A 12977-nucleotide genomic window follows, 5' to 3' on the forward strand; every position below is an offset into this window, starting at 1 on the left:
TTTGGAAGAAGAACTTTTGTGCCAGAAAATGAAGTTTTCTCTCCTTGTTTTGTTCTCTCTGTACCTCACCTGGTCTAACAAAATTTCACTACTGTATGTTGGCGTAAACTTTGTCTTTCCCCTGTTTCTACTAAAGGTTATAATTGCATGTTTTTATCTTAATTCTGAATTTCATGGGGTTCCTACATCTGCATTTTAATGACCACATTTTTCTGTTGATACGTGTTTTTATGTATTGTAGCATTTATTCCAGGTTCATTGGGTTTTGACTCAAATTTAATTTTATTTGCATTATCCATTTCTATTAAAGAATCAATTTATTGAATTTAAATCCTAGGTTTTTCCTCCCAAACTTATAGACTTTAAAGAATTTCCATATGGAATGTGATAGAGGAAGTCTATACTCTGATCATGCATGAATCAGTAAAATAATGACACAATGCAGCTTTCTGAGTTCTCATGTCCTAGAAAACTAAAACCATGGTGCTAGATTTTTGCTTATTTGGTTAACCAGTGCATTCAAAACATAAATGGCTCCTGTTGCTTGTTACAGTTTTGATCTCACCACTTATGGTGAGGCTAATCTTGGATTTATGTTCTTTACCTTTCAGCTTTGTGATTATTTCAAATGATGCTGCAGGACAAAGACATACTATTGTGCATTTAAAGTTCAATTCTGTTTGCATTCCTCACAGTGACAGTCTAGGATAAAAAGCATAAATGTAACACCAAAGGAAGCTCATACATTATTTTACTTAATATTGAATTGGATTTTTAAGGTTTTTTACTCTAACGGTCCTTGACACAGATGTATTTGGCACATTCACAGCTAGATGTTATTGTAGCTATAATAGTGTTTGTGGTATGAAAGGCTGTCATCTTTAATTGTCAGTGACTGTCTATGAAGTGCGTGTGACAACAGGAGAACTGTGGAATGCTGGAACCGAGGCTGATGTCTATATTTCTGTCTATGGAGAAAGGGGTGATACAGGATCAAGACAGCTGCGCAGGTCACAGAAATCCAAGAAATTTTTAAAAGGACAAGTAAGTGAATGACAGGGCATTTTCTGAAATGTTTGGCTGACTTTTCTCTCTCAGCTGCGTGGTTATCCCAGGCGAGGTGCAACTAGAAAAGTGATAATAACTATTCCAATGTTTCCCCCGAATTCCATACATAAGAAAAAAATATTTTCTAAAGGTATATCAGTGCTTTTGGAAGTCAGAATTTTCGTTTATAAAATAGGCAAGCTGTGTACTTTTGTTTTCAGTTCTTCTAAAAATATAATAACTGAAGAGAAAATGAAACTTTACATTTTATATCTGCATTTCTAATGTTGAAGTCTACTCTAATTTGTAACTGTTTAGGCAATTTAGCTTTCAGCAGGTTCCTCTTTCTTAACACTTGTCTCATTCATTTGAATAGAACTACTCCCATTAGCAAAGTGATCAGACTTGCTTACTTTTATTTCAGGAAATCTGTTCTTGGTTTGTTCTCACCTTACCATTAGCTGATATTTCAAAGGATGACCTTGACAGAAGAGATCTATGGGTTTACGGGTTTTTGGGATTGCATTGCTGAAGAAGGCTCTGCTTTTTTGATTTCACTGAAATTTCGTTGATTGATTACAGACTGACACCTTTGCTGTTGAAGCTGTGCACCTTGGACATCTGTACAAGATTGTTATAGGACACAATGGTCTTGGATCAGGTCAGAAATCTCTCAATATAGTCACTGAATACTGCCTGCAAAACTATTAACCTTTTCTTTGTAAAACAATATGTATTTCTAAAATCGAACGTATGAAAACATTTTAGAAGTGAAAGACAAAGGCGTCCAAGGAAACTGTTCAGGTGATACAGTTAACTTATTGTATCGTCTCAAATTTTGATTTTTTTATGTTCCCTTTCACTATACTCTCAAATATTATGTTAAGGATACCATCTGCTACTGTTCTGTCATTTTTGACTAATCCCTATAGAAAAACTGTGAAGAGGAGGAGTGTCTCCATGATAAGACATTGAATACGTCTTGTGTGCAGTCTGTATTATAGATGAAATGGACCATTACAATTTTAGGTTCATTAGCATCATCAGTTATACTGTAAAGATACAGCTGGAGATTTTGGCTATGCTATCTTGCCATTAGACATCCATCTAACAGTGAAACTCAAATTGCTTGCAGTCACAAGACCTGTTTTTCAAACTCTTAAGCCTAAATATTGTAAAGCATATCAATTTATTTTGAGCCATGATAAGCTGCTATCTACTCTTGTTGATATTTTGATTGGCAAAACAAATAAGTCTCATACAACAACTGTATTAAACAATGGGGTGACGTGCAGCACTCAGGTTCCTGACAGCCAGAGAGGGACCTAGCAGCTTGCGGGCCCATAAGCAAGCTCTACAGTGCCTAAAGCAGGTACTGTCTTCTCTTCAGCCGTCAGGGGAGCAATGGCTCTAGCAACCTGTCAGTGGAGCTGGAGATTTTGCAGTTCCAGTAGAAGACAGAAAGCCATAGGAAGTCAGACTTCATCAAATCTGCCTCTTATGAACTAATTTTTTTGTTTGTTTTTTAATTTATTCTAAGGAAACGGCTGGTTTCTGGACAAAGTTGTGATCAAGGATCCTATAACAGATTTGGATTATACTTTTCTTTGTCACAGGTTGGTGGTGTTTCCTTTGGGTTAGATTTTCAATAAAGTTGTAATTACTCATAGTTTTTCTTCTGAAATGTCCTGTCAAAGGAAAGATGTGCTTCCTAAAAAGGGAGCTGAAAAGGTCTAACTCTTTTTACAGCTCTGGGTTGTACCTACCCCAAATCTCTGGTGCATTTAAGCTAGTGAAAAAGTAATAAAAAATTCTTTCTGGGAACTTTCCATTCTTGCGCCTTGTGATCTATTCAAGATGAACTTTTTTGACATGTTCCCCACATCCAATATCTTGGATCTGATACTAACAGGTCCATCCGTTCTTCCATGTCATGTGACGCAAGGCTTTTCGGAAGAGTGGGTTACTGTCTCTCTAGCATACTGATCCTACTTTACTGAAGTTAGTATGGAGATTAACTTGGGATTCAATGAGCTCAGAATCAGACTTTAAGGTCTTATGAAATGTCTATCACAATCACAGCTACCTGACCACATCTCTTTTTCTCATTTGCCTTGCAGCCTGCCACTGAGCTGCGACGTAATTTGAAGCAATCCTAATTATTTCCCTGCCTTTTCCTCTGCAGATGCTGGTGTTCTGAATTGTCTGTTCTATGACTGATTTCTAATTTTATCTATGCCTGATTAATTCTCAACACCTTATGGAAAAATTATAATTGATAAAGATCAGTGCAAATATTAGGAACAGTAAAGTCCAGTCACGTATGAATCTAGCTGCAGCTTGCCAGTGGCATCTCAATTCTATTTCCTCCTCTCACTTCTCTGAGTGAATAAATAACTGCCTAAGACAGCTCAGAGTGAGCGATGTGCACACTGAAACTGATTTATGTGTGAGTAAGGAATTTCTGCCTATCAGATACAGTACCTCATCTTTGCCTGACCTAATTTTGATTCTGTATTCTAGATGAGATGAACTGCTATGAAGAGATCTATAATGCTAGCTTCATGCATAATTTAAGGAGAGTTCAAATTCATTTCAGGCAGAAAAATACAGAGTATGTGCTAGTTATTTTTAGAGCCTGGTGCTGTGCTTGCTGATCTTGCTCTCACACATGTGAGTAGATGTGAAGCAGGTACAATGACATTGTAAAAGTATGGTTCAGACATGGTAAAGTGTTGCCAGTGTTGGATTTGCCTCCCTGTAGAGGGATTTTCAGGGCATGGAAAAATTTGCGTCCTGCTGTAGCCTTCTTGCAGTCAGGAAGAGCAATCATCATCACTGCACCTTTTGTTATTGATCTGGGGTCAATACAAGTTCTCATATTTTTAATAATTGACTTAGGCCCTTGTATCTCAGTCCAGGAAAGCATTTATTTGTAAGTTTCATCTAGAACAAACAAATAAAACCATTTTTGACAAAGTTAGTCTTTTTTCATTAAAGCTGGATTTTTGTATTGCTGTTTGTCAGCCTTGAGACTTTAATAAATAGAATAGGAAGCATCAGCATGCAAGTGCCATGCATACAGTATTGTAGGAGTTGCCAATCAAGGTTATATTACTGAAATGGTTTCTCTTTTTCAGGTGGCTGGACGAGGGGCAGGATGATGGCAATATTGCTAGAGAACTGACTGTGACAGATGACAGCATGTTTCCAGGAAGTAAGTGAAAATTGGTGGGGAGGAGAACCCAGCCTCGCTGCAGCTGTGCCAAACGGAATGAGGATGCTCTGTAAATTAATCAAATGGTTTTTATCTGTACAGGACAAGAACTGGAACTCAAGAGAGAAGAAACTGTAAGAATGGACCTTTTTATTTTTATTTAAACCATTCATATAATGCTTCGAGAGAAATTGGGTCAGTTGTTCTCATGTATATCAAATTCCTGTGTATCATCTTCTCATAAGTCTTTTCTGCTTGTTGTTTACACAACTAGTGGGCTGCCGAAAAGTGGAAATTTCAGAAAGGCAATACACTTCAGTTTTACAACAGGCTTATCCGTGGCTTCATTTGCCTCAGTCCAGATAGCAGAGTCAATGCTCTTGGCGACAAGAAAAGCAAATACGGTAAAGTATTTCTCGTATGGATGTATGCATAAAAGATACAAGAAAGGAGGACTTTATAGTTTACTGTGCTCTCATATAGTGATTCCTGTAATGAGTAGGAGTAGGTAATTACAATAAACCTTTTCTTTACTTAAAATATTTACATGTATTAATGGCTGTAAGAACTCAGAAATTATATACTTGGTTTACATACAAAGCACAAAAAAATGATCTCATACAGGATTTTGTCACTGGCTTTCCCATACCAAATAGAAACTTCTTGTCATCTGTAGTTTAGTGCTCCCATGGCACTACTGTGGCAAGGACAGCTACAGTCTTTTGAAACTAGATCCATCTAAGCTAACAAGTTCAAATTTCCAGGTATAGCTCATTAATAGGGAGTGTATATATATATGTGTGCATGTGTGTCTATAAATTCATTTTGTTCCATCCTTGTCATTGATTTTAGTGGCACTCTTCCAGTTCCTCCTCTTTATGAGCTCCCATCCTACTGAGTTACTATAATACATATGCTATTAGGTGTGTTATCTTTGTAGTGATGGAGCTACTCAGCCTTTCTGACATCTTCCCAGAGACCTTACACACATCTTTTTGAAAGTGATAGAACACAGAATCTTTCAGGACTTACCAAAGAGTGCATGGAGAGTGGTGAAATCAATACTCAATAGCATAGCCTATAAAAGCACCTCAGAAAAGCTGCACCGGAAAACTCAAATGTATAATATGGGAGATCAGTAATATTACAAACATTGAAATTAGGTGTTACTCTATTTTACTAAAGATCTTCTTATAAGTTAGCAGTTTTAGTGCTTGAATTCAAAGTATTTGTTAACTCAAACACTGACTAACTCAAATCTACCATCTCTGGCTTTAAGATTTGCAAGTGTCTTACATGTCTAAAAGCAGTTGCACAGAATGGTAGTGTCCTTCCTCCAAGGAGATCCATTTAGGATTGCAAACTGTGAATTATTTGGTGACAGACCAAATTACCTGTTTGTAGGAATTTTGTGTCTAATCTGTACTGATGCTGCAAGCACATCTTTGCTGCTCTTTAATGCTGTGTCTTCAGCCGATGAATTGTATCTGATTTGATTTAGACAAATCAGATCATTTAGACACCATAATCATATGTATATCATAGAACTTCATAATCTAATATGCAGAATTCAAGTTCACACTGCATACTCTTTCCCGATTTTCATCTAGATGCACTATCCTTTCTATAAATCTATGCATTTCTAGTAGTATTTTTTCAGATATAAACAAGACATTTTTATTGTATTCTGTACTTTTTTGGTACATTTTCACTCGCTAGATGTAAAATTTGTATGAGTGTTATCTCCACAGTTTTAAATGAATAATACGTATAATTGTGCAAGTACCAAATCTGATGCACAACTACCAAATATCAGTATTTAAAGACATAAATATAATTAAAAATATTAGAAAATTGGTATAAACTGACTGTTAACTAATTTAGGTTGAAAGTCAGAAAAATGAGTAGTGTCATCTGCAACCTCCCAAGGATTTAGTAATACTTAGGAGTTAAACCGGTAATCAAAAACAGCTTGATTTTTCTAAACAATGTGATAAAGTTGCCCTGATATCAGAGGAACAGAATTAGTGACACAAGGATAACCATGTGTTGTTTTTTTTTTCCATAGTTCAGAGTACAAAATGTACACAAGTACAAAATGAACACAGACACCTATCATGCAACTCTTCTGCCTTCAGAACAACATCTTTCTCCTTTAACTTCGTTCAGATTTGTTTGTTTTACTTATACGTAAAAGTAATTTACAAAGTGTCTGGAATAGTCATGTGCAGCAGAAGTCCGCAAGCACTGACTTGGGAAAATTGTCGAAATTTTCATTTAGGGGCCTCACTTCTTTGTGTGTGCTTTGGAATAAAGTCCTCTGACATAAATTATCTACCCATCTTTTCTAACAGAAAACTCTGCATTTCAGATACTGGTAGAACTGTTTATTTGTATTCAGCAGATCTAAAGCAATATAATTCAAAGGCCTGCAAAGTGGTGATGGCAAATTTTATGAGATGATGATTCAGTCTAGGGTTTTTTAATTTCTCAGGAAGCTTTATCTCTATCTGAAAGCAGAGACTCATTGTGACAGTTATGTGTCCTGCCTATCTTGCCCCAAGGACTGGAAGCCCCATCTGTATTTTATGATCTGTGGTATCATCCAGATGGGCACAATTTTCCTTGGCTGTGTAATTCTCATGGTCCCAGTGACATCTGAAAGTCTTGTGTTATGGACACCACAGGAATCCTTCAGAGAGAGCTGCGTCTTACAAATAGGCAACATAATGTATTGATAGAACCATTGTTTAAAAAATCAGCTGTTGCTGCTGGGAACAATAAAAATGACACTACTTTAGCTTTCATCAGTGTTTTTCAGCTGTAAGAGGTAATTGTTTGGAAAATTGGCTAGATTTAAAATTTTAAAAGCCATGAGCTATGCTGCAAGATTTGCTTTACAAATTCTAATATGGATACAGAAAAAATGAATTCTCTTTTCCTACCTGAGAGCTTTATGTTCCCTACATCATCTGTTATTTATCATGTAAATTCATTGCTATAGCCCAGTTCATTATGCTGGAGTCCTCAGCTCCTTTTTATGGCTTTTTAAAAAATATATATGCTGATATAAAGACATTTGTTCCTTATCACTAGCTCTCAGAGCTTTTCTCCTCAAGGCAGTGAAATAGACAGTAGTCTCTAGATACCCTTTCCTGAAGGAATGAGAAGATTCATTGATCAGAGAGGTCAACCTGTTGAGTTAAACACTTGATTCATTCTTTTACCTTGAAAATGATAAATCATCGTTTGTAATTAAATGTAAATATGAATTAATATACTTTTGTACTTCTAAAATTTTTTTCATTTAACTCTTAGGTCTTTTTGATGTAAGTGTCAAAAAGAGAAATGTATGTATATTCAGTAGTCATCAGATGCCACATCTTGCTCTTGCTCTTGTCAACGGCCAAGTAATTGGAAAGGTAGGAAACGCTGTTACTGATTTCTGCTTCATTATTACATGTCATTGTCTTGTTTAAAAATAATTCTGTTTTTAATCTGTCTAATAAATAATTGTGCTTCCAGTCAATAAGGAGTTAAGAATTGCAGAACTGAACCCAGGAAATTGCCAATGAATAGGCAAATTTAGACATAGGGCTTTGTTTTCTCACAGTTTACTTTTTACTCTTTGGTAGGATTTTTTAATAGACTAAATGATTTGATGCAGGAATACCAGACTATTCCAATTTATATTGGCTTGCCACATGCTGACAAAGTACCTGGAATGCCCTAATATCTCCCCATTTATTGGATAAGTATAAATTCTGAGGATTGATTTTAAATACCCATTTTTCCTTTGTGTCTTTCTAAGTAACGTCATTAGCCAACTGATACATTCCAGATTTGTTTTGATCCATTTTGTTTGTTTCATCTCATCTTCAAAGTCTTACTATTGCCTTTCTTTCTCAGCACTTGTAGTACAGAAGTAGACAAATGGAGTTATAGAAGCTAGTTCTTTCTGATGAAACTCTTCTACTGATGATTGAAGAAGCTGTTTCCCTTTCACTTTTTCGAGTTCTTCCCCCTTATCCAGGGAATAATTTCATAGTCAAAGCTGGTCCCTTTCTTCTTTTACATGATGTGCATGGGCATTAGTGGGAATAGAGCACTCTCAGTGGGGTTAGGTTTCTCAGTGGGGATAGTGTGAGGCTGCCAGGCAACTGTCAGGTCTCCTTGCAGTACTTTGTAGTGTTTGTGTTCATTAGTGTAATTCTGATAGAGATAACTCCTTGTCTGTCACATTACGGTATATCTTACTGCAGAGGGGTTATTAACTCGATACTTAAACTTGAACTTTCTCTTTTCTGCTTTTCTACCGACAAGCTTTACGATTTTGAGCAAACTGTGGAAAATCTGGATCTCAATTTCCTTTTTTTCTTAGTTGTGCTAGATGTTCCTTTTCCCAGGGAATGTGAAAAATGTTGTCATTTAAAACTTTCTGAAGTCCTTGGAATGAACATAGATAAATGTAAAACAAAAAGGCAATACAAAAATTGCAATTGACCTCATGATACATACTTAAGTATTGGCTTGTTTCACAACCACTTCTAAAATCCATACAATTTTTCCTTTACTTTTAAAGGTGTATTGAATCTGATAGACAATTTTTTCAAGTATGAAGCTTTTTCTTCAGATAGTAGTATCTTGGAAATGAAAACTTTCCTTAGTTTGATTTAAATATGAGAATGATGACGGAATTGATAAAATATTAAAATATGTATTTTGTGTCTTTTATACAATGGCATTACATAGTCTGCAAATCTGAACAGACAAGCATGGATGTGTGTTACTGTACCCCTTTATGTAAAACTTCTGACTCTTTAAGTGTTATCTGTGAGAAACGTATAAGTAAATGAGGAGTAAAACTGAGGCAAATGAAGGAGGGCTGGTGGCAGAGAGTTGCTGTAGTTCATTTTCTGTCAGTTTTATATTCCAACCTTCTTTGCTGCATTTGTAGGCTGAGACTCGAGCTCTCTCTCTGATTGAGGCACCCAGGTATCTTTCATGTTATCCTCAGATCTGTGTTGTCTTAAGATGGACTCTTTCTGTGCTTTGAAATTCTAGAGTCACAATTTTGGGACTTTGGTTAGGACTGCAAATCTGAAAAGTATAAAGACATTTTCATACTGGACTGGTAGTGTGGAAACCTGAACAACACAAACTATATTGTGATACTCTTTCTGCTCTGGATTTTGCCATATCTAGTAGTTCATATACTTTATTGTTCCTACTTTGATCTTGTTAGAGCAAAGACAAGACTTGCTGTGAGCTTTTTGTTCACCTTCAACCAAATGGTTGTGCCATTCTTGAGTCGGCCAGGAGCCCAGGTCACACTGTTACTTTCAATCTTCAAGGCGAAGTAGCTGATGAAACAACAGGATATGCAGAACTTTCCAACGAATTTGTTGTGCATGTCAAGGTAAGGTGGGCAGAGGGAAATTGAGAAGACTCCTCTAAAACTTAGTGTTACAAAGCAGATTGTATCTAATCAAATGTCAGAGGATAGCAAGCTGAAAGAAGGATCCTCTTCCACCAGATGGAGCTAAACGACAGCTTAACAGGTAGGCTGCAACCGAGGAGTTGGCCTTTACTGCTCTCCTGGGGCGAGAGATGCCGGTACTGCAGCTCGTCCGTGCAGACAGGGTATGGGCTGTCACACAGAAAATGTGCATCTCTCAACTTTTTAGCCCACCTTCGAAAAGTAGGAAGGTAGGTACATGCAGGAGAGCTTCATGGGAAAATACTTACTTTGAAAAGAGAGCAAGTGCCTTAACTCGCCACTCCTTGTGCTCTGGATGATGTGCTGCGCTGCTGAGTGATAAAAAGCAGGGAAGCTGCGGAGTAGGGAAGGATTTCCGCCATCCAGGTTAGTGTCTGCACAGAAAGCAGCAAATATTCAAAAGCTGGAGGTGTACTTGAACTACTTGGAACTTACCCATTTACATTTTATATATGGAAATGCATTAGTATGTACTTAGAATAAATCACTATGAACGATGTAAATGTCAAAGTTTAACATGGAGAAAAGCTGTACCATTCACAAAGGACTTCTTGTCTCTGATCTGAAGGGTGTGTTTCACCATGGTGCCATCATTCTGCTCAACACAAGTCTCTGCCAGGCTCTGTCCCTTAGACCTGATGGGAGCTGCAGTGGAGCAGGTCAGCAGCAGCAGGAATCCTACTGGAAGGTGCATAAAATCAGCTCTGCAGTCTGCATGTTTGAAAGCGTGAGAAACCCAAGAATGTATCTGAAGATCAAAGACGACCAGTGTAATGGAACAGTAAGCAGTTCTCGTTAGTGTTTCCCTCTGCAGATAGTTTGAGTAAAAAAGATACAAAAATATAGCAAGAGAAGTTGTCATGTCTATTTGGCACTTGATTGTAAAGATCTGATTATATTTTTAAACTATTAAGAATGTGGATGTAGTTAAAATTTATTTGTTGCTAGATAGCTGAAGACTCTCTGTCAAGATTCTATTGTGCTAATTTGATTTTTATTAAACAACCACAGTTATACTGGTCTGAGTTTGGAAGATATTGGAGTGATGTTGGCATCCTAGCTTTTACAAATTATTCTGTTTTGTTTGAAATGAAGAATTGGATTTTTTTTTTTTTTCATCAGGCAACCACGTAGAGTTTATTCTTGAAATATCTCACCAGTAGCCTGTATATTTCTTGATAAAACTAGGCTTGGAAGGTGGTTGAAATATTCTGATTTTTGAATCTATTATGTTCTCCACCTGCTAGGAGTTCAACCATTGCAGATTTACATTTGAGAGCAAAAAAGAGAATGAGGCATTAGCATTTGCTCATTAGACTCAATGTTTACTAATCCTATGTCTGTTTGCTGATATGAACTGATATAATTGTTTGAATGTGGCAGAGCACAAATGTGTTTTGAGTGTTTACAGAGATATTGAATCTAAACAAATTGATGATAAACTCCAATAATGAATAATTAAGATGTAAGTTGATTAAGTGGGAAACTCCTAGACTTTACCTAAATCCTGACAGAAATCAGAATGCTTTTATGTGCGATCTTTCGCTTATTTGAATTACATGATCAGTCTTTCTGTTCACAAAGGAATATATTAGGCCAAGATATGTGTATATATATGTCTGTATATGTAATAATGTAGGACATTGTGAAGAACCTAAAGTTAATCTGAAATGTTATTAGAAGTCAGTAATATTTAAGTCTTAAGAAACATAAAACTTGCCTAGCTACATCAGTTTAATTGTTGAATTCACATTTCTGTTTTTGGTTTCCTAGGGCACAGGTGATGAATACTGTCACTTTAAAATTGAGAAGATTTTGGAAACCGGATCTGTAAGTCTAGAATCAGTGCAAAATAAAGGGATATATGTTGGTCTCCTGCCAGACGGTCAGACTAAACCAGTCATTAACACTGGAGAGAGAAACATTTTCTTCTACCCACAAGTCATCAAATGTATGTAATGTCTTAATATTATGGTTTGCTTTAGTGAATATTATTTCTGAATGACAGATTCAAAGAAAAAGTGTAAAAGCTAGATTGACATAATTTCCTTTGTTGTTTCTGTAATTTAAAAAGTGAAAAGTTTATTGTGCCCACACATAATTTCTTCTGTGTAGCTAGTTAATTTTTCTTCATTTCTTTCTTTTTATAACAATAAATGATAGTGAAGAAATCTATTTTTTTACTCAACAAATAAACTTTTGAGCATGAGGATTGAAAAAGGTGACACGTTAGAGATGGATTTGACTTCCTGAGTCTATTCTCCATTCTTACCACAGATTATGGAAGTCTGAGAGATGTCTTGCTGTCAGCCATATCACAGTCTTTACTGATTTTATTTTAGGGAAAGTAGTAGACTTCAGAGAGACCCTGCTTGGCAGTGTTCAGTTTCTTTTCTAGTTTCTTTTCTTTTCTTTTTCTGGTGTGAAATACATTGTACTTCTCCCACTACTATATTGATTATGTGATTCTTCTGTCCCATAGTCAGATTTGAGAGCTATTTCAGTCTGAAAGCTCCCTCACTAGGGAGCTGACCTGTTCTAGTCAACTAGCCAGGACTCAGAAATTAGCTCTCAGCACGCTCGGGATCACCATCACTGAATTGTTTGCTTGTCTCTTCTCCCTTAGGAGAATGAAGTTTTTAATTTGGTGAACAATTGATTACCAAACATAGCCAGCTGACTTGGATTACAACTGCAGAAAACAGTAGAAGTACCGTACTTGTACTCTTATCTGATGGACATAGCCGCAGAGATCAAGAAATGAAACATCTCATGAAAATGCTAAACTGGCCATCAGTTCAAAATTGAAAATTCGGTCAAATTTTTGCCAGACAGAAGCAGAACAGGGTTATCTTGAACTAGCAAAGGGAAAATATCAAAACATACAACCAGTCTTATTATTAATTGTTCTGTGCATATTGTGACCGAGAGATACAGAAGCATTATGAAAGTCACTGTAATGGTATCCCTACCGTTGGGTCCCTACTTGCTACAAGGTGAAAAGAACATTGCGGTCACTATGTCCTTGTAGAAATAAGGAAAGTATTTTCCTTTGTTGCTTTTTGGAAGAGTAGGGTTTTCATTGAAAATTCTCAACAAAGCAGGGCTTACCGATGCCATTAAAATAAAGCTGAATGTTACTTTGTTACAGACTTGAGTTCTCCTAAATCCTTGGAGCTAATATTTTCTATGAGAGCAACCAAGATTGTCTGT

The 12977-nt window shown here is 36.4% G+C and overlaps 1 protein-coding gene across 1 annotated transcript in view; it reads left to right on the plus strand.

Moving 5' to 3' along the window:
• The window catches only part of LOC104374501 (lipoxygenase homology domain-containing protein 1), a 191891-nt gene that overhangs the window by 28116 nt on the left and 150798 nt on the right, over positions 1–12977 (plus strand). The window contains exons 6-15 of the mRNA XM_086609313.1: positions 893–1044; positions 1630–1708; positions 2588–2663; positions 4188–4264; positions 4367–4398; positions 4539–4668; positions 7583–7686; positions 9510–9683; positions 10333–10545; positions 11538–11715. Coding sequence (XP_086465439.1) covers positions 893–1044; positions 1630–1708; positions 2588–2663; positions 4188–4264; positions 4367–4398; positions 4539–4668; positions 7583–7686; positions 9510–9683; positions 10333–10545; positions 11538–11715 — 1215 coding nt within the window. The remainder of the gene's footprint in view (positions 1–892; positions 1045–1629; positions 1709–2587; positions 2664–4187; positions 4265–4366; positions 4399–4538; positions 4669–7582; positions 7687–9509; positions 9684–10332; positions 10546–11537; positions 11716–12977) is intronic.

This window comes from Tauraco erythrolophus, chromosome 3 (assembly GCF_009769465.1).
Source record: "Tauraco erythrolophus isolate bTauEry1 chromosome 3, bTauEry1.pri, whole genome shotgun sequence".
In the NCBI taxonomy this organism is placed as follows: Eukaryota; Metazoa; Chordata; class Aves; order Musophagiformes; family Musophagidae; genus Tauraco; species Tauraco erythrolophus.